Source organism: Xenopus tropicalis, chromosome 9 (assembly GCF_000004195.4).
Source record: "Xenopus tropicalis strain Nigerian chromosome 9, UCB_Xtro_10.0, whole genome shotgun sequence".
NCBI classification, from domain to species: domain Eukaryota; kingdom Metazoa; phylum Chordata; class Amphibia; order Anura; family Pipidae; genus Xenopus; species Xenopus tropicalis.
Window position 1 is genome coordinate 66302184 of NC_030685.2, and position 22474 is coordinate 66324657.

At 42.1% G+C, this 22474-nt stretch overlaps 2 protein-coding genes across 3 annotated transcripts in view; both read left to right on the top strand.

The window, feature by feature from the left end:
* Nucleotides 1–7733: 7733 nt before the first annotated feature.
* Nucleotides 7734–12222, top strand: LOC105948453. The gene is made up of 11 exons (XM_031893872.1): nucleotides 7734–7770; nucleotides 7880–7966; nucleotides 8179–8199; nucleotides 8614–8628; nucleotides 8986–9075; nucleotides 9220–9270; nucleotides 9902–9976; nucleotides 10081–10181; nucleotides 10460–10613; nucleotides 11389–11548; nucleotides 11970–12222. Exons 1-11 carry the CDS (start codon nucleotides 7734–7736, stop codon nucleotides 12109–12111), a joined length of 933 nt encoding a protein of 310 aa, XP_031749732.1. The 3' UTR covers nucleotides 12112–12222.
* Nucleotides 12223–20000: 7778 nt separating this feature from the next.
* Nucleotides 20001–22474, top strand: part of wipf1 (WAS/WASL interacting protein family member 1) — a 44661-nt gene continuing 42187 nt past the window's right edge. The window contains exons 1-2 of one of the 2 annotated variants that reach the window (XM_031893224.1): nucleotides 20002–20227; nucleotides 20340–20572. The gene's annotated coding sequence lies outside the window, so the exon portion shown is untranslated. Of the gene's footprint in view, nucleotides 20228–20339; nucleotides 20573–22474 lie in introns of both variants that reach the window. The other variant, XM_031893225.1, reaches the window with a different exon arrangement.

The following is a 22474-nucleotide window of genomic DNA, read 5'->3' on the forward strand; positions in this document are numbered from 1 at the left end:
AAACTTTGCGAACTCTGGCATCAAACCAATAAAATTCAATAGGTGAAATCTGATTGGCTGTTGGTGGCCCCGCCCACTTTTTTAAAACTAAAACTGCAGTCCCCTAGTGCCAACTGTGAAAAGTTTGGGGACCCTGGGGTTAATACTGTGAGAATGGCAGCAGGTTGAATTTCCCCATTTAGAGTCAATAGGCAAAATCTGATTGGCTGTTGGTGGCTCCACCCACTTACAAAAATACAAAAAGCCTTAAATGCGTAGTCACCCAGTGTCTGACTATGCAAAGTTTGGGAACCCTGGCAACAAACCAATAAAAATCAGTAGGTGAAATCTTATTGGTTGTTGGTGGCCCCACCCACTTTTCAAAACTAAAGCTGCAGCCCCCTAGTGACCAACTGTGAAAAGTTTGGGGACCCTGGCGTTAATTCTGAGAGAATGGCAGCAGGTTGAATTTCCCCATTGAAAGTCAATAGGTGAACTCTGATTGGCTGTTGGTGGCTCCGCCCACTTTTTCTTACCTTGAACCACAGTTACCTGGTGCCTAACCCTGCAAAGTTTGGGGACCCTGCTGTTAATACTGTGACAATGGCAGCAGGCTGGATTTCCACCAAGTCAATAGGTAAAATTTGATTTTCACAGCTCCGCCCACTTTTGGACATCCAACAATCATCATATTTTCATTCAGGCTGAGCCCATGACTATGTGATTTAAGTTTGGGGAGTGTAGCCTCATAGCTGTAAGATTGGCAGCAGTTTCAATTTTCCCATGAAAGTCAATGGGTAAAATTTGATTGGCTGTTGCTGGCCCCTCCCAATTTGCATTTTCAAAAAAAAAAAAAAAATTGAATACCTAGTCACCCAGTGACTGAATATGCAAAGTTTGGAAACCCTGGCATCAAACCAATAAAAATCAATAGGTGAAATTTGATTGGCTGTTGGTGGCTCCGCCCACTTTTCAAATCTAAAACTGCAGTCCCCTAGTGTAAAAAGTTTGGGGCCCCCGGTGTTATTACTGTGAGACTGGCAGCAGGTTGGATTTCTGCCAAATCAATAGGTAAAATCTAATTGGCTGTTCACAGCTCCGCCCACTTTTGGGCATCCAGCACTCATCATATTTTCATTCAGGCTGACCCCATGACTATGTGATTCAAGTTTGGGGAGTGTAGCCTCAAAGCTGTAAGATTGGCAGCAGTTTCAATTTCCCCATTAAAGTCAATGGATGAAATTTGATTGGCTGTTGTTGGCCCCTCCCACATTGGGGTCATCCAACAAATGTCGCCGTTTCATTCGGGGTGACCCCATGATCATGTTATTCAAGTTTGGGGGGTGTAGCTTCAAAGCTGTAAGTGTGGCAGCAGTTTGAAAATCTTCCCTGTCAAAGTCAATGGAAAATTTGGGGTGTTCTGAGCGGCGCCACAAAAAGACGGGGGCGGGATCTCTTAGAAAAGCACAAGCAACCTGCTCCGCTATAGGGCGAAGAAGTGTGGAAAGTTTGGGTGTTGTACCCCTAAAACTGTAGGAGGAGTAGCGTTTAGAAAATGGGGGGCGCTAAGAAGAAGAAGAAGAAGAAGCGGAAGAACAGTCTGTGGGGTTTTCAACCCAACACAATTAAAGCAAACTAACAATATCAGCCTGTCACAAATAAAGCTGTGTGCCTGTGTGTCCATAGACTGGCATAAATAGACTGCCCTATAGGAATTAAGTAAAATTTAGGGCTCTGCAATGCAGTACAGTTAATGGGTTTCCAGATAACGGATCCCAAACCTGTAACGCATAAAAACACAGGCCTGTATGGAGTATGGCTGTTATACAGTTGTCATTTGGTGTTAAAGGGGTGGTTCACCTTTGAGTTGACTTTTAATATGTTTTTTTTTTTTAACTGTAATATGTAGAAAGGCAAATTCTATAAAGGCCTTCTCCTATTCATGTTACAGCCTTTCCTTCATATCAGTATCTGGTTGCTAGGGTAATTTATCTTTAGCAGTCTTCATCGTAATCCTAGTGCAGGCCAAATTTATCCAAATTCAACAACACTGATATTTTAAGTCTTTTGAGGCAAAAGGGTTCATTTATGAATCTGAGCAAATGCTCATAATGTACCCTGTCCCCTCTCCTTCTATGTGCTCACTGCTGTCAGACGCAACTCTTTGCTCCTCCGATATGGAGCTTGTGTTCATTAGTCATAAAATGCATTGGAAAGCCTGGTTATGATCATATTTAGGGGCATATTTATTATAGTGTATAAGCCAACATCACCGGTTATGTTGCCCATAGCAGTCATTATAACATCCCCATCACATAGCCAGTGTCACATACACTCTTAATTTCGTGTATTGAGGTATACAAGTGTCAGCCATTATGGCATCATAATGACAAGTGCTTTAGAGCAGCGTTTTTCAACCGCTGTTCCGCGGCACACTAGTGTGCCGCGAGATGTTGCCTGGTGTGCCGCCTAGAGTAGACTCCCCCGGTCCCCTGTGGGACACCTTCCACTTCCTGGCTCCCTGATGCCCGGAAATCCTCACTGCCTGTGACGTCATCCGGCATCGGATCCAGGAGGGCGGAGCAACCAGAGAGGAGAGGCAGCACTATCCAGTGTACACGCTGCCACATCGCCATCTAGTGGTGAGATTGGAAAAGCCTTTTTTTTTTTTAACATTAAATGATTGTTGACTGTATGACTGTGGTAGGTAGGTAGGACAACTTCCGATTTCCTTCCAGGCCTAGCACACTGTAGAGACAGAGCTGTCATCTGGAGCTGTCAGTGACAGTGAGATACTGCAGTGATGGACAAGTTTTTGAAAAGGAAAGAACTGGACTCTGAACAAAATTTGGAGGCAGATGAGAGCCCAAGTATGAGTGGGGGTCAAAAGAAAGCAAAGATGGTTAACGCAAGCAAATTCTCTGGCGCAAGGCAATATAGCGAAAGCTATATTTCAGTTGGATTTACTTGCACTGGAGATGCAAACAAACCAACTCCACTGTGCGTGGTGTGTGGTGAAAAGCTAGCTAACAGTGCTATGGTCCCAAGCAAACTTAAGCGCCATCTCCAAACGAAACATCCTTTGCTTCAAAACAAGAATGCGGACTATTTTGTTCGCCTGCGTGACAACATGGAGACATGGTCTGCCTCGTGATTTTTTTCATGAAACAAGTGTGCCTTTGCCCAAAAAAGGTTGAAAAACACTGCTTTAGAGTGTGCTGATTTCTTGCTACATCTTGTTGGTTGTTAAAAAAAGGTGGAATATATTTTACAATGCAGATAAAACACATTCATGGCATTAACAGAAATGTATAGAGAGCTAAATAGCAACAACTTGCTGAGGTTAAAAAAAAGACACACATCCATCATGTGCAAGTGTCAGCCATTTTGGATTCCCAATAAAAGCTTTGTTAGAGTGTTCTGCTTTCTCTCTGTGTGTCTCTTGCTGGGTTTAAAAAAACTGGAAAATATTTGATAATGTACATAAAACACAATTTAATCCGTTGACATGTAATGTACATAAACCTACACAGAAACAAACTGTTTGAGGTTAAATTGTTTAATCTTTTCTCAGAGTAATGTAATTACTAGCAATGTTAATACCAACAGTTTAAACACTGTCAGTCATTATAACATCACCATCACATAGCCAGTATAACATCACCATGACAACCATTATGAAATCACCAGCACATAGCCAGTGCTGGGTTTAAAAAAAATTGGAAAATATTTGATAATGTACATAAAACACAGTTTATTCCGTTGACATGTAATGTACATAAACCTACATAGAAACAAACTGCGGTTAAAATGTTTAACCTTTTCTCAGAGTAATCTAATTACTAGCTATGTTAATACCAACAGTTTAAACACTGTCAGTCATTATAACATCTCCATCACATAGCCAGTATACCATCACCATGACAACCATTATGACATCACCAGCACATAGCCAGTGTAACATCGCCATCACATAGCCAGTATAACATCACCATGACAACCATTATGACATCACCAGCACATAGCCAGTGTAACCATTATGACATCACAAAGGTTTATTTAGAGTGTGCTGTTTCCTGCTGGGTCTCATTTTGCTTGTTGGTTGGCTACAAACAACAAGCAAGATGCGTTTCCAGCATTTTTTCATCAATTTTTTTATTTTTATTTTATTCCAATTTTTTATATTCACTAAAAGCTCTGTTCCTACATTAGCATGCCTTAGATGTGACAAGGAGTTTTATAAAATCAAGGATGAATTTATAAACCTGTTTGACAAGGGACACAAGCTTGATGCGATTGAATATTCCAAAATAGGTTTTGTTAAAAGATTTTTGGAAAAAATATTTACAGTTACCTTTGAGGGCGTTGTTGCCAGTATGGAAGAGAGGACACTGGGTAAGTATTAGCTCTGTAACTAATATGCCAAGCTGGTAGGACTGGGCTCTATAAAGCATATTTGTATTAGTAGTATTTAATTATAGTGTCTGTTAAAAGTGTATCATAATATTATAGGGTTGATTCATTAAAGTGCGATAAAACAAGCGCTATTTATAGCATGCGCTAAAAAAATTTCGCGTCTTAACGTAGGATTCACTAAAAGGATATTTGCATTAATTTAGACACGATGCTGTTTGCGTTATTTAAGTCGCGAAGACTATTTTGGTGCGGTATTTGATGCAACACATGCTAATTAACGTATGTGCGCTACTTTTCACGCGCACGCCATATTAGCCATACACACCATAAACTACTTTTTTTTTTAAATGACCATTTCCCTGCAAACTGGCGGCTGCATCACTCTGGGGCCAACACAGACTTGAATAAATCCCACTGCAAAGTTCATATTGTGTTGCCAAAAGCTCATGAACTGTACTTTTCTATAATTACCGCCTGCCTCAAGTAGGGGTTCATTTTCGCACAGACTAATGCGATATTTAGCGCGTCTAAGTGTTTGTGAATCACACGTTAGTGTTATTTCTGCGCGAGAATTAACACAATCCGGTAAAATTAACGCATTTGGTTGCGCGCTATTTAACGCATGCAGTAATACTTATCGACCTTTAGTGAATCAACCCTAATGTGTTTTTAATGGCCAATATTTAATACAAAACACAGCACCATAAATGATAAAAGTCTTTCTTTTAGGGATGCACTGAATCCAACCCCCAATCTGTCTAAGGGGGAATTTACTAAAGTTGCAAGATTGCAATTTTGCTGCAATTAGGGAGAAGTCTCTAAAAGTCATTTTCAAAAAAACACATTTTTACCCCACGATCCTAAATTTAAAAAAAAAATCTGAAATCTTACGGCCTAATTGTTCCCCATGATTTTGTTGCCATAGCAAGATTTGAATATAACTAACTTCTTTAGATTATACATATACAAGATGGGAGCAGTTTGTTGAGATTATGAGGTTTTTTTTTAAAATGCTCAGTTACATTTTAACAAATATACTCTGAGGATTCAGCCAAATCCTGCATTATCACAATATGCCATTGCAAAGTTTTGTTCACATTTTAATTTCAAATAGGCCTCAAATTTGGTATCTTCTTTGAATCTTTTGCGGAGGATTTAGTATTGATCCAAATGCAAAACTGATGGATTTGGTGCTTTTCTAAATAAGAGACGTATAACCGAGTTAGACACCTACAGTATATAAAACACTATGGGGCACATTTACTTACCCACGAACGGGCCGAATGCGTCCGATTGCGTTTTTTTCATAATGATCAGTATTTGGCGATTTTTTGGAAAATTATTGCAACTTTTTCGTTGCCATTCCAAATGTTGCGCAAAATCTGGCAATTTTTTCGTAGCGTTAAAACTTGCGCGAAAAGTCGCGCCTTTTTCGTAGCCATTCCGAAAGTTGCGCAAAATGTTGCGATTTCTTCGTAGCATTCGGATTCATTCAAGCTTCAGTATGGTGACTTTTCTTGGGCCAGGTTGGAGCTGCAGAGTGCCATTGAGCCCTATGGGAGGCTTCCTTGGGCCAGGTTGGAGCTGCAGAGTGCCATTGAGCCCTATGGGAGACTTTCCCTGGGCCGGTTTGGAGCTGCAGAGTGCCATTGAGCCCTATGGGAGACTTTCCTTGGGCCGGGTTGGAGCTGCAGAGTGCCATTGAGCCCTATGGGAGACTTTCCCTGGGCCGGGTTGGAGCTGCAGAGTGCCATTGAGCCCTATGGGAGACTTTCCCTGGGCCGGGTTGGAGCTGCAGAGTGCCATTGAGCCCTATGGGAGACTTTCCTTGGGCCGGGTTGGAGCTGCAGAGTGCCATTGAGCCCTATGGGAGACTTTCCTTGGGCTGGGTTGGAGCTGCAGAGTGCCATTGAGCCCTATGGGAGACTTTCCTTGGGCCAGGTTGGAGCTGCAGAGTGCCATTGAGCCCTATGGGAGACTTTCCTTGGGCCAGGTTGGAGCTGCAGAGTGCCATTGAGCCCTATGGGAGACTTTCCTTGGGACAGGTTGGAGCTGCAGAGTGCCATTGAGCCCTATGGGAGACTTTCCTTGGGCCAGGTTGGAGCTGCAGAGTGCCATTGAGCCCTATGGGAGACTTTCCTTGGGCCGGGTTGGAGCTGCAGAGTGCCATTGAGCCCTATGGGAGACTTTCCTTGGGCCGGGTTGGAGCTGCAGGGTGCCATTGAGTCCTATGGGAGGCTTCCAAAATCATGCTAAGTCTGAAAGTTTTGCCCGCCAATACGAGCGAATCGTAATGGCTACGAAAAACTCGCCTTTTTTTGCGCAAACCGTAATGGATAACGAAAAAGTCGTGTCAATTTCCGAAAAGTCGTAAAGGCGCCGAAAAAATCGCAAAAAATACGAAAAAGTCGCCAAATGTTCGTTTTCCAATCGGAATTTTTCCAATTCGGATTCAAATTCGTGTCTTAGTAAATCAGCCCCTATATGTGTGTATCTAGTAGAATTAAGTCTAAAACAACTGGACTTTTCTGAGTTTTTCTTGAAAACGTTTACCACTCATCCGAGTGGCTTCTTCAGTTCAAATGACTGGTAGGGAATTCCCCGGTATTTAAACTCTTGATGGTAATAGAGTCACAGACATCCAAAAATTTGATTCCCACCACCCTTTGGAACATAAACTGGGTGTAATTAGGACTCTACATCATCGGGCTGAAACTGTGGCATCCAATGCAGAGGCTAAGGAGAAAGAATATAAACATCTAAAAGGAGCTCTGAAAACTTGTGGGTACCCAGACTGGGCCTTCATCAAAACCAGAGTTTAAATACCGGGGAATTCCCTACCAGTCATTTGAACTGAAGAAGCCACTCGGATGAGTGGTGAAATGTTTTCAAGAAAAACTCAGAAAGTCCAGTTGTTTTAGACTTAATTCTACTAGATACTGTATATCATGACCTGGATGAATGAGAATCTTCATAGACACTATATGTGTGTAATATGTATAATTTTATTTATAAAGCATTACAGGGATACGCAGCGCTGTACAATCTTTCAATATACACAATTACACAGGGAGGACAAGTGTTATAATAAATACAATAAATATAAATACACAGAGATTAAGTGCCGAGTGGTATCAGACACAGTAGGAAGTTCAGACTAACCCAGTATGTGAAATTCAAGACAAATTTTATAATCTGTTTCTTTTACAGATACCCTCGGGATAGCTGAATTGGCCAAGGAGTTTCGAAAAATAATGAAAACTATAGCAGATACTAAATTTAAAGGTAAGCTTAATTCTACTAGAAAATGATGTTTATTTGGAGAACAAAAAGATACAATGAAACAGTATTCTACTTGCTGGAATAAAGGTGGCAGTACACTGCCAGATCAACCAAACAAGTGGATCTGGATCCAATTCAACCACCCATGAGACCACCTCAGCTCTCTTCTCTGAACTCTGCCTTCTTTTTCATGTTTATGCAGGAGCCAGACTTCTCAAGGTCATAGAATCAAACGTGAAAGAGCTACAACGGAAATCTGAAATTATTGTTCAAACGTTTGAGCAAGAACGTAAGTAATTTATCCGCAATAAATACCTGTATTGTCTTGTCTTATATATGCATGACCTCCCCCCAATAGAAAGGATAAACCACTGCTAATGCATTCAGATATGACACATGTAATAATATATCCACTTAATGTAAAACACTTGTTTCTAAGGAATATGTTTGAAATGAATAATCTTGAAATATTTACTAATTGTTCTCTGTTTCACTTTTTAGGTACATGCCCCAATGTGAAAGGTAAGTTTTATGAATCCTGTTTGTTATAGTGATGAGTAGTAAGGCAGTAGCAAGAGTAGCGCATTGTATTTTGTACCCCAAATGCAGAAATAAATCTAGATTTACCAATATATTGTCATTTTAAACGTGTGGGCTTGTTTAATCACTATGTTAACTCTCTACGAGTGGTAGTGAAGTTCAAATTGCTCGATACCCCAGTTCTATCTAATATGTTCCCTTAGTAAATAATCCATAAAATTATCTAACAAAGCAGCAATTTAATAAACATTTTTACAAATCAACGAAAACTGAAATGCCCATTTAAGGAGATAGATGTGTCTCTTTATATATTAATAGAATTTTCTGTACCCACTAATTGCTTATATATATTTTATTTGCTATATTGTAACTTTTTCTTCTTTTTGTCTTTTCTAGGTGGCTTCAATTGTGGTGAGTAAAGTCTAATGCTTCAGTGACAGCATAATATAAATAGTTTGGTTATTTAGTATTATAAAGTTACTATTTCTATACTATTTTTCCATCCATAGTACCTGGTGCATGGGGTATGGGTATCAGTGGGCCCACCAGACACACTGAGGTCCCATTGACAACAATTAGATGTAAACAATTCTAAATGTAACAGGTGTGATATAGACCTGTGGGAGGGTATAAGAAAGGGCGGATGGAATTAGTACTATCTGGGGGCCACAGGGAGATCCTTCAGTACCCTGGCAGGCCAGTCTGGCCCTTGTAACTTTAGCTTTGTGTAACTTAGTACTAATATATAATCATTTTCTATATTTCTAGGAGTTCTTGAGCAGAAAGTCATTCAATGCGGCACATGCAAAGAGCAGACTCTGGCGTGTGTCGGGGGCTCCAATGAGAACAAATGTGACGGTACGTTTTTATACCATAAAGCTTCCATAAAACTTATGGAATAATGAGGGGGTCAAAAATGTCACTGTATTGCATGAAGAGGCCTCTTATTAGACTGAGGGAAAATTAATTTACTAATTAAATTATTTCTTTTTTTTTGTTTAGAAATTGTGTCAAACTGCGTGATGTGTGTGTGTTATGGAAAAGTATGTCAACGTAAGTACTTACTGCTTCCACATTCATGTCTGAATACAATATAATAAATACTATTAGCACTGGTTTTCCATCCAAGACATAATTCAACTGATTTAACTGAAATGATATATCACTTGTTGGTGCTTTCCACCTTTTCTGCAGAAAACCCCAGAAAACACTTGCATTAATATGATGAATCATTTAATAAATTTCATAGTTAGCAATAGAAATCTGGGAAAATGCTTTATTAAGGAAAGAAGATTCCTGGCAACTTTCCCATACACTTTCATAACAAATTCCACTGGCTTTAAAGTTATTCCTAAATGTTATTGCAATTGAAAGCAGTGTCTGAGTACCGCTTGCTATTTTCTGCTATTGAATCAATGTAGCAGAAGGCAGTTCATTTACAGATCTATGAAGAAGCCTGTAGGCTATGGAGGAAGTCCTACATGGTTTCAGGAGACAGAACCAGCAGTGCCAAAACAGGCAAATGGCTTTCAATTGCAATTACATTTACAAAGAATATTCAAATCAATATACATGTCAATTGAAAAGTTACTTAGAATTACACATTATATCACCAAGCATAAGCATTGTGGCTGTGCCTGTGGCAGGAATGAAAATCTGAATGTATTCATTTCTATATCTGCAGACAGAACAACTAAGAAACCATGCCATGCTTGCACGGAATACAACAAGTGCCTCAATGAGGTGCTGCATTGTAAAGGTGAGTTGTGTTCTCTTTTGGGTCTTGGTAGGGTTCTGGCTGGGCCTATAATCAGAGCTTGAGAGGAACTCATTCATTTTTATTGCAATATTTGTATCTTCTAGATCAGGATATCCAAGTTGCTGAAGGTGAAGATGTAAAGTTTGACTGCAACGTGAAGTTTCTGAACAGCATTGGTGGAAAACTTGAATTTGTTTTAGAAAAGGTAGATTGCCACAATTCTCTAAATACTGATTAATCAATTCATTTCTTACATTGGAGGGTAATGAAGACAGAGAAGGAGGGGGGGGGGGTATAATAAAGTGTATATAATGGTGCCTGTAAGCTTTTATACAAGAAGCCACACACAGTGTTAAATGTGATTTAGTGTATTCCTTTTTCTATTGGCCACTCAATGACTTGTTTTGAGTTTGACAATTTGTTTAGAAATACTGATATTTGTCACTATCATATAACATGGTTTCCCTTTTTTTTGTTTTCTAGAAAGATGAAGTGGGCGTCTTACCCTTGAAGACCTCCAACAAACCAGACATTCTTATAGAAAAAGCTGGCAAGGAGCTTTCAGGTCGTTACACCTGTACAGCAAAGACCAAAGATTCAATGTTTCCAATAAGCAGAGTGGATTTTACAGTAAAAGGTAAGTATTTATTAATAAATAGCAGTGATACCATGTGTATTAGTCTGTGGGCAGATAAAATGGAAATAAGTACAGCATTCAGGGTATTACACACTGACCCAACATTTTGCTCCCATCACATATTCTCCTTAGCATTACAGACATAGTGAGGAGTAGTGATGAGCGAATCTGTTCCGTTTCGCTTTGCTGAAAAATTTGCGAATCTTTCAAAAGATCCGCGAAATTGCGAAAAATTTGCGAAACAGTGAAAATGGCGTGCGACAAAAAAAATTGTCGCCCGCGGCTATTATTTTGTCGCACGGCTATTGTTTCGTCGCCCGCGGGTATTGTTTTGTCGCGCGGCTATTGTTTCGTCGCCCGCGGCTATTATTTTGTCCCGCGGCTATTGCTTCGTCGCCCGCAGCTAATATTTTGTCGCGCGGCTATTGTTTCGTTGCCCACGGCTATTATTTTGTCGCACGACTATTCTTTTGACGCCCGCGACTATTCTTTTTTGACGCCGGCGACAATTTTTGGACATGCAGCAAATTTTTCCGCAGCGAATTTTTTCATCCATTTCGCGAAACAATCTGCCAAAGGCGAAACGCGGAAATTCGACGCGAATCCATGCCTGGCGAAACATTTCGCCCATCAGTAGTGAGGAGTCCTAATTACACTCTATCATTCCCAATAAGAATTGTCTTTTCTACAATATATCATTTGTTCATATTGTTATTTAGGAAGCATGATCTAATACCCAGTATAACAAATATTCATCTTTGTTTCTCATGTGTAGTTGTGAGCCCACCAAAACCCCTATCTCTGGACTCATCAGTTCCACTTCCTGCTGAAGATATGAAAGATACATTTAAAGATAACCAGTTGGCCCAAATCACAGTGATATGTGCTACTGTTATCTCATTGGCGATCACTGCATCAATAATGATTTGCATATGGTAAGTTTGCTTTAATTAACATTGGGAATTAAAAGCTGAGGCACATGGAATGATTCTCAAGCATTCCTCCTATTTTTAGTACCTAAAATGCAGCTTCTAAACATCCAAAATCACCCCGTCCCCTTCCCATTTTATTTTATGGGTATGGCCTGGAAATACTAGTAGGGGTCTTTAACATGTGATTGTCACAAGAGAAATGTTCACAGGCAGGTGAGAAGGTCCAAGCTGGTGCTTTCATGCAATTCCTATTATACACAAAGGGGGGTGGCAGGAGAGAATGTTTTTATACCATGGTGGCTTAGCATAAATGCATAAACCAAATCTTTCTAGGCTTACTATATTTGAGTTTTATGGGGAGCTGTGAGAAATAAGGATTAGACCCCTTGGAAGATGCCTCACAAGACTGTTTTTGATATTTCAGTTTGTTAATAAGAGAAAGCAACAGAGAAGAAAAGGCTTCTGTCCAGAAGGAACCAACGGAACTGGAAGAAGTGAAGATCTCTATGGATATTGAGAAGAGCAAGCCGGACACTAGACAAGAGGCAACACAAACAGATGGCTGAGGGCAACAGATATTCCGTTCCCCTATGGCTGTAACCCAAGGTCATTCTGCCCTGAATACTTACACAGCGCTCCCTCTTTATACCTCCTTATTAACAGCTACTGTTATAGAGGCTGATGTTATTTAAAGGCATTTGCCAAAATAATGAATAAGTTGGTGAGGAAGGGCGATAGCGGGATGGTCGGCGGGTTGGGGGTATAAAGAGGGAGCAGACGCTGCTATTGTGTATTCAAAGAGATATTTTGATTATGGACAAGGAGCCAATGGGGCAGAACCGTTACTTGTGTTGTGGACATCGCAGAAGAGTGTAAAAAAACTTTGTTTTTGTCTATAAAAATACAATAAATTATATTTTTATTTTATTTCTGTAGTCTGTATCGTATTTATTGGATGCTATACTCTGCCTGCCCTGTCTGTGACTGCCATTCTCTGCCTGCCCTACCCAGCCTCTGTGTGCCATACTCTGCCTGCCCTACCCTGCCTGTGTGTGCCATATTCTGCCTGCCCTACCCTGCCTGTGTGTGCCATACTCTGCCTGCCCTATGCTGCCTCTGTGTGCCATACTCTGCCTGACCTATGCTGCCTCTGTGTGCCATACTCTGCCTGCCCTACCCTGCCTGTGTGTGCCATACTCTGCCTGCCCTACCCTGCCTGTGTGTGCCATACTCTGCCTGCCCTATGCTGCCTCTGCGTGCCATACTCTGCTGCCCTACCTTGCCTGGGTGCCATACTCTGCCTGCCCTACCCTGCCTGTGGGTGCCATTCTCTGCCTGCCCTACCCTGCCTGTGTGTGCCATACTCTGCCTGCTCTATGCTGCCTGTGTGTACCATATTCTGCCTGCCTTACCCTGCCTGTGTGTGCCATACTCTGCCTGCCCTACCCTCTCTGTGTGTGCCATACTCTTCATATACTCTGCCTACCCTATGATGCCTGTGGGAAGTGAACCTGGGGTGGGTGGGTTGTAATATAAATTTGTAATATAAAGGTGTTGTAAAAATAGTTGTTAAGGGGTCTCTGAGGTGTGTCATTTTGTGCTGGGGATCGCTGTGCTATCCACAGAGGAGAAGGAGTTGAATGGATTTAATGGTATGGCTTAATATGGCATAATAAACTTATGAATGAAGGGTGATATTCCTGCAGTGAGCACCAGCCATTTGGGTTTTCTGTGTTCTATGGTCATAAAAATGTTTGTGTTAATATGGGTGTGGTTTAAAAAAGGGAGTGGCCAAAACTGACTTCCATTATCGGCCCTCCACCACTTAGGCCAGGAAAATTCGGGCCCTTGGTACCACAGAAGTTGGACAGCACTGCTCTATACAAATAACAACTCGCAACTGTTCGTGGTTCTACACCTTTTAGCAATAAAGGCTTTTCAAGTATCATGGCTCTGTTTATCCTACTGAGAAACTGGTAGCAATAGGCGCTAAGTACAATTGGGATGGCAACCACTCATTAATCATTTTGACGTGCCTAGGAACCAATTACTGATCACTTTGGCATGCAGAGCAACCAATCGCAATCCCACCGGATTATTGAACAATGTAACGGGCCTGCTATTTGTCTGACACAGATATATAATGATTCACGGCAGTGACTTATTATTAGTATAGATTTGCGGTACAAGATTAGGGACCAAATTACACACACTCGCTGCTGGACATAACTGCAATTCCAAATGTTACCATATGAGGGAGCCAGAGGATACCATGTAGCTCATTCCACTTAGCCATAGTCAGATCTGTAGTTCACCATCTACCTTAATACCTCAGCCTTTCATTGGTTTTTAAACCAGTGTAAATAATTTTGGAAAAGCCCAGTGGCATATGTTAATAAAGAAATGGGCTGTTCCAATAAACTGGGCTGGGAGGAACGACCTATATTAGAGAAATGGCAGTGGAAGGGGTACATATTCTCCCAGTGCTAGGCTAGGCCTGCTGGGTTCACCAGGGAATGTGATATGAGGTCCCACTCTCAGAAGCATTAAACGTAACAAGTGCCACATTGTGCAGGTATTTTATGTATGTATGTATGTATATTTTTATTTATAAAGCGCTACTTATGTACGCAGCGCTGTACAGTAGAATACATTAATACAAACAGGGGGTTAATAAGATAATTGATAAATACAAAGTATAACAATAAATACAAATAAATACAAGACACAGTAACAGTTGCAATAAGTTAAGAGTCAAAGGCAACAAGAGGATGGAGGTCCCTGCCCCGTAGAGCTTACAATCTATATGGGAGGGTAACTTACAGACACAATTAGGCAAATATAAGTGCTGTAGGTCACAGTGGGTGACAGTACAATATAAGTGCTGATTCCCAGATCAGGTGCTGGGCGAGTGCTCCAAAAGGTAGTCTTTTAGTTTGGTTTTAAAAAGACTGGGGGAGGATTCTCTCCGGAGGAAATCAGGGAGGGCATTCCAGATGTAAGGGGCAGCAAGGGAGAAGGGTTTAAGGCGGGAAACCGCAGTAGTAGTGGGGGGCACAGCCAAACGGTTACTCTGCGAGGAACGAAGGAGTCGGCCAGGGACGTACAGAGACACAAGGGAAGAGATGTAGTGAGGAGCAGAGGAATGGAGGGCATTGAAAGTTAAGAAAAGAAGTTTGTAGGATATTCTTTGTTTGATAGGAAGCCACGATAAGGCCTTTAGCAGGGGAGGGGCCTGAACTCTCCTGGATGAGAGGAGGAGAATTCTGGCAGCAGTATTTAATATAGACTGTAGGGGGGAAAGATGGGAGTTAGGGAGGCCGGTTAATAGCAGGTTGCAGTAGTCCAGTCGGGATAGGATGAGGGCATGCATGAGCAGCTTAGCTGTTGCAGTAGAGAGAAAGGGACGGATTTTGGCAATATTGCGTAAGAAAAAGTGACAGGTTTTGACAGTGGAGTTAATGTGGTCAGAAAAGGAGAGACTGGAGTCAAAGATCACCCCCAAACAGCGCGCCGAATTGACAGGGTTGATGAGGGTGCCTTCAATAGAGATAGAAAAGGGGGGGGTAGGACCAGGCTTAGGCGGAAAGATCATTAGTTCAGTTTTTGTTAGGTTCAATTTGAGATGGCGTTGGTTCATCCAATTAGAGATAGCCAGGAGGCAGTTAGAGATTTGACTCTCAGTTTCAACTGTTAATGAAGGGGTTGACAGATAAATTTGGATATCATCAGCATACAGATGGTATTTGAAGCCAAATGAACGGATAAGATCTCCCAAGGACAGCGTGTAAAGGGAGAACAACAACGGCCCAAGTACAGAGCCTTGGGGTACCCCGACATAAAGAGGAACTGGAGATGAGGTTTTGTTAGCGTAGGAGACAGTGAAAGAGCGGTTAGAGAGGTAGGATGTGATCCAGGATGCAGCCTGACTGCGGAGACCAATCGAATGCAGAATTTGCATCAGGAGGGAGTGGTCAACCGTATCAAATGCAGCCGATAGATCTAGGAGGATTAGTATAGAGAAGTGACCTTTGGTTTTGGCAACCTGGAGATCGTTTGTAACTCTGCACAACGCTGTCTCAGTAGAGTGTGCAGGCCGAAAACCAGATTGCAGAGGGTCTAATAAATTATGGGCGTTAAGAAAGTTAGTGAAACGGGAGAAGACAATACGCTCTAAGATTTTGGAGGCAAGCGGTAGAAGTGAGACAGGACGGTAGTTAGAGAGACAGGACTGGTCCAGCGTGGCCTTTTTTAGGATAGGCTTGACACAGGCCTGTTTGAAGGAAGAGGGGACCCTTCCAGAGGTCAGAGAAGAGTTAAAGATGTGAGTAAGAGCCGGAGTAAGTTCAGGAATGCAGTGTTTTATAGACCAATATTATAAATACTCTGGTGGTATAGAAGACTGGTCCAGCCCTGCATTTACCCTTTCTTCACCTAAACAATACAATCAATATTGGGCCTTGTATACAAACTACCAAAAGAGCCCTTTTCATTTAACCCATCTGCTGCTGGGGTTCTTTCATCTTGCTGTGTTCATATTAACCATAAACAGATGGTGCAGCCTGGACCAAAAACGAATCAAGAAATATTCATTCTAGAGCCAGGACAGCTGAAGTCGTGCAATTAATGGCAGGGCAGGTAAGCTTTAAATAGAGAAAAACCAAAACAAGAAGTCAATCTGCCCTTAAAAACTTAAAAACCTGCCAGAAAAAGGGGAACAATGTCAAGATTCAGGCATGAATGATTGTAAATAGATTTGGCATTCCCTACAAATGCATAAGGGTTTCTGGTAGGGATGTGCCGAATCCAGTATTTGGGACTCAGCCCCATCCTGCACAAAATATTCAGGTGAATCCTGAACTGAATCCTAATTTGCATATGCAGATTTGCATCTTAATTTGAATTGCAAATTACATCACAAAGGGGCTCCAGGCAACTGCATGTGCATGTGTGGTCCAGCCAAGCAATTGGATTCAGCCTAATCCCAATCCTGCTGGGAAAAACAAATCCTGGCCAAATCCGGAACCGAATCCTGGATTTGGGGCATCCCTTAATACTAACTGTAGATATTAGTATCACAATAGCCTTGGATATTCTGATTGATCAAGAACTCATCCAGGCCCCTCTTATAGGCATTAACAGAATCTGCCATTACCACATCACTAGGAAGGGCATTCCCCAACCTCACTGCCCTCACTGTGAAAAACCACCTACGCTGCTTCAAATGGAAGCTCCGTTCCTCTAATCTAAAGGGGTGACCTCTGGTGCGTTGATTGTTTTTATGGGAAAAAAGAACATCCCCTATCTGCCTATAATCCCCTCTAATGTACTTGTACAGAGTAATCATGTCCCCTCGCAAGCGCCTCTTTTCCAGAGAAAACAACCTCAACCCTGACAGTCTCACCTCATAGTTTAAATCTTCCATCCCCTTTACCAGTTTAGTTGCATGTCTCTGCACTCTCTCCAGCTCATTAATATCCCTCTTAAGGACTGGAGCCCAAAACTGCACCGCATACTCAAGGTGAGGCCTTACCAGGGATCTATAAAGGGGCAAAATTATGTTCTCATCCCTTGAGTCAATGCCCTTTTTTATACAAGACAGCACTTTATTTGCTTTAGTAGCCACAGAATGACACTGCCTGGAATTAGACAACTTGTTATCTACAAAACCCCCAGATCCTTTTCAATTAAGGATCCCCCAACAAACTACCATTTAGTGTATAACTCAAATACCCAAACCCCTATCTCTCCCCCCCCCCCCATCAGTTACTGAGTGTGCTGGCAGGATTGCTCTCTTCTTATATATACATCTTTTATATTCTAACTCTCACACTTACTGTGAAACCATTTCCTTCTTCTCTCCTCTCTGGTTTCCTGTTATCTTTAGCGCCGTTTGGTCAGATCAGCCACCGTCAGGCTTGTGAAACCCAATGTGTGCACTCAGACACAGGAATCAGCTATAATAAGATAAATAGAGAAAATAAGATAAATGGGTCAGAAGTCAGAATAATAACTGAGAGTGCACTTACCTGAGCTGCAATCTGATTTTAATGGCTTTGTGCTACATATGAAACCACAGTCCCCCAGTCAATGTACATATATATTTATAATGTTATTTGGTCTTGCACTTGCATGTATACTAGATAGCAGCAGGACACAGTTAAAAGGGAATGCAGCATGTGCATTGGCCACAGGCCATCAAATTGGGGGACAAACAGAGATACAGTAAATACAGTAGAAGCACATTGCTGGCACACTATATCACTGTCTACATCATGCAAAGAGTTAATTTAAAGGAGAACTGTGCCTTTCACATCTTACATATTTAAATACACTGAGCTGCCTGAAATCACCAAAGGTAAGTGGCCTAACATCAGCATCAACCAAAACAATTTTTTTTACATTATTAAAGAAAATGTAATGCTAAGCAACCTTCCAATAGCCCCTGTTATTTACTGTACATTGAGGTATTGACTAAACATTAAATGTGTGTTAAATGGTTTTCGTTCCCTAGTGGTCCCACCTTCCCCTCCGAATCCAACTAGGTGGAGATAAGACACTAATTTGCACCAGGTACCCAGTCACCATAGACATCCAAAAGCCCCAAATCCAAGGGATATACATGGCCCCCATTATCAATACTGTTGACTAGTAACAACACATCCTAGTAGGTGAAATCAGAGTTGCCTGTGCAGAACTGGAAAATATGTTTAATATCTCTATTTGTTCATATTGTTACTAGTGTCCTGCAGCCCCCCCTCTTTGCTGTGTCTTCCTTGCACCACTGCAACTGCAATGACAACTGCAACTCAGCTCCCTAGGTTAGCACTGCCTACACCGATTGTAAAGAGGCCCATTCATGGTCAGATTTTAGCTGCCAATTTGGGTCCTTTAGACCAATACGGCAGCTTATCTGCTCCTATATGGCCACCCCCGATGGGCCTACCCAGGGTCGGACTGCCCCAAGGGCCCCGAACCCCCCTGCAGCAGTCCTTGCTGCACCCCCCCTAAGCCCCTGCAGGGGCCCCCACCACCCTCCCGACATCCTCCCCTGAGCGCACATAAGTGAAACGCATCAGGGGAGGACATCGGCGGCCAGGGGAAGCGGCAACAGGGATCAGGTCTGACCCTGGGCCTGCCTAACTGATACAAGGCCTAAATTGGCTAGATTTTGATAGGGCAGGTTCAATTTTACTTCGGATCAGGGAAAGCATTGGCTGGTGGTCCTTGGGCCAATGGCACCTATGCTCGCCGTTCTAATTCAATTGTTTGGCCCTAGGGCTGAACGATTGAATTAGCCACATTTGGCAACCCGCCACCCAAGTCTGACACTGATCAGACTAGGGGGTATACTTATCATGCTGTGTAAAAAGTGGAGTAAAGCATTACCAGTAATGTTACCCAGAGTAACCAATCAGCAATTAGATTTCAACAGTTAGAAAATCAAATAAAAGCATCTGATTGGCTGCTATATACAACATCACTGCTGATGTTTTACTCCACTTTTTACACAGCATGATAAATATACCCCTTAATGTTAATTCATAGGTGAACTATTTCTTTACACTTCTGGTACTTTAACCCTTTTGCCAACTTAGAGGGCTTTTTTTTATCAAATGTAACAAATTAATTACCAAAATGTAAATAACTTTATAATGAAAAATGTTATTTTAAAAATTGCAAATGTGCTTTATTTGTTTAAATGTTTTCATGTTTTGCAAAGTGCAGAATTAGTTGTTATTTAGTGAATGCAGGCATGTTTATTAGGTGTAATGTAACCCATGTAGCATGATAGGCATGTAGCTAATGTGACCATTAAAGGAACAGTAACACCAAAAAATGAAAGTGTATAAAAGTATTAACAATATAATGTACTGTTGCCCTGCACTGGTACAACTGGTGTGTTTGCCTCAGAAAGACTATAGTTTATATAAATATGCTGCTGTGTAGCCCCGGGGGCAGCCATTCAAAGGAGAAAAGGCACAGGTTACTTAGCAGATAACAGATATCTACTTATGAGGCTTATCTACTAGTTATCTGCTATGTAACCTGTGCCTTTTCTCCTTTTTTCCAGCTTGAATGGCTGCCCCCATGGCTATACAGCAGCTTATTTATATAGTAGCTTTTCTGTAGCAAAAACACCAATTTTTTGCAGAGCAACAGCACATTATATTTTAATTACTTTAAAACACTTTATTTTTTTGATGTTACTGTTCCTTTAAGACAGGCACAGAAAGTGTATTTATGATCATTAGCAGCATTGCTGCATGTCACACCAGGTCAGTAGGTGCGATTCCATGATACCATGCAATGGAACTAGGTACTGCTACAAATACCATATGGGATGATGGGATGGGAGTGTAAACACAGCCATCATTCTATAAAACGCTGCTGAGTGTAGCAGCAGCCTCCGATTTGGATGTGCTACAATAATCGCAGCGCAGCTGATGGAGCAAGCTCAGGCCAGATGTGGGAACTGTTGCATCACATCAATGTTTCCGGACTGAGGGGAAGTCTGGATTTTTTTTCTCTTTGCACAACTCAGGGAGAGTGAGGGGAACAAGGCAGATCGGCCGGTGCCCGGGATAATCGCGGCGCAACATCTGGAGGGGAAGAGAAACGCAAGCGCCCGGAAGCGTCTGGAAGCGCCTCTCACTCCAGCAGCAGCAGCTGCAGCCACAAGTAAGTGACACCGAGGCACTAGGAAACTGCTGGGTGTGGCTTGGGCATGGGAACAGCTGGGCAGATCCTTACCATTCTTATCCTGCTGCTGTTTTGTGCATCTGCCATGCAGCTCCATCCCCACTGCCATGTCATCTAGTGCTGCGCTGCCTGCCGGGGAGACCCTCAGTGTGCTGCCTGCCGGGGAGACCCTCAGTGTGCTGCCTGCCGGGGAGACCCTCAGTGTGCTGCCTGCCGGGGAGACCCTCACTGTGCTGCCTGCCGGGGAGACCCTCACTGTGCTGCCTGCCGGGGAGACCCTCAGTGTGCTGCCTGCCGGGGAGACCCTCACTGTGCTGCCTGCAGGTATTTGCCACTGACTGGCAGCTTTGCTTTGGCTAACTTCTCCTACTGCTGCTTGTGGTACTAACTCACTCCCCCATACTCTTTTATATGTCTGTCATTTCTGGGACTAATGACCTGTTTACTAATCTGAAACTTGGGCAGCATATTCTTTAACTCAGCAGCAGCAGCCTTGTATGGGGAATGCAGGGAATGTGTGGACTGGAAAGAGTCAGGACCCTGATGGTTTGCCTGCTGGCAGTATAAGGAGGGGGTATGTTGTGTGGGTAGAGGTTCTGCAGCAGCTGACAGAATCCACTGACCCCTTTGGCAATATTAAGACAACTTTTAGCATTCTAAAAACAATTACCATGGCATCAAGCTGAAGGGAAATCCTATGTTGGCAGAACATACCATTTTTGGGTTTTTTTCCCCTTGTTTTTGCTATGTCTGCAATAAAGTGCAGTTCCCCCTTTATTCTGGGGTATTTTCTGTAACTTGCTGTATTTCCTGCTCTTATTGAATTGCTCTGTTTATTTGGCAATTTCTCTTCTCCTGAACTGACCTTCGTGCGTCATGTGTAATATCAGAGTTTTTCCCTAGAAACATCCACTGTCTGGTCCTATCAGAGCCTTTATAGTGCTTTCTTTCTGATATTTGGATATGGTCACATGATTGCAAGTAACTACATTTTTTTCTTTAAAAAAAAGATGGTACGTTGGTGCTGTTGCAGTAAACAGGGAAAATCTTGGAAATGTGCCCTTAATACCCTATGATGGAACATTTGAATTGCATTGGGTTACAGAATATTAAAGAATGAACAGACTCTTAGTGAACTAACATTTGGATTTATGCCTCGAAAGAATAAAATACAGTAGTTTTGTAGAAACTTAATTATTTTGCTTAAACCTTTGAAAGTTACAATCACTTGCAATCTTAGATAGGTAAATATAACTGAATAGCTGTGTTCTATATCAAAGCAGCAGTTCGGTCCTCCTTCCTGGCTAAGGATCTTAGTAGTCTTTATTACAGAGCCTGGAGACCACAGTGGTCCCAGATCCCATCTGACAGCTGTTTGCATCACTCCAGAAGTGAGATCTTAAGCCAGTGGTCCCCTAAAGATAGCCATACAGCTTGTTAAGCTAGGTTACCAAACAAGCAGGTCATTACACCTTGTGTCTCAACCCTTTGTAAGCTCTTTTGGGCAGGGCTCTCTTCACCTCTTGTATCGGTTATTGATTGCTTTATATGTTACTCTGTATGTCCAATGTATGAAACCCACTTATTGTACAGCGCTGCGGAATATGTGGCGCTGTATAAATAAATGTTAATAATGATAATAATTACTTGATTTGGCCACCATATTACTGGGCCAAGTTGGAATGGGGCAAATGTCGGGCAGATATTGATCAGATGGGACCTGCCAAGTACATGGGCCTATAAATTCACCTGTACAGCCAGCCTAACTGTGGCTGATGTTTGCATATAGGGTGTTTCTGTGCACCTTCATGAAATTTGGAAGCACCCTATTTGCAAACATCAGGTACAGCCTCCTTTCTTGTATTGTGCCCTTTGTATGCTGGCCAGGGAGTGTGCCTAGGAAAAACCCACTTGTTTTTGTGTTTAATAGATTGACTGTGGCTGGTCCCCCAGTGGACAACCATGTACCCTCTCCACCCATCTAGATTATAAGTAATATAGTTGTTTGGTTAATGTGAAGGGCCTGTGAAGGAGTACTCCCTCTTTTACGTGTATTCGTTTAAAGAGAAATATAACTTAGTTTGGAATTGTGCCCCTGGGACCCCATAAGATCCAGTACAGGTTGTAACTTATATCAGCAGCCCTCTAATAAAAACCCAGTGCAGCTTTCTGGCCTGCTGGCAGCGATGGCACATTCTGGCCATGTACTTTTTGATGCACAGAGGT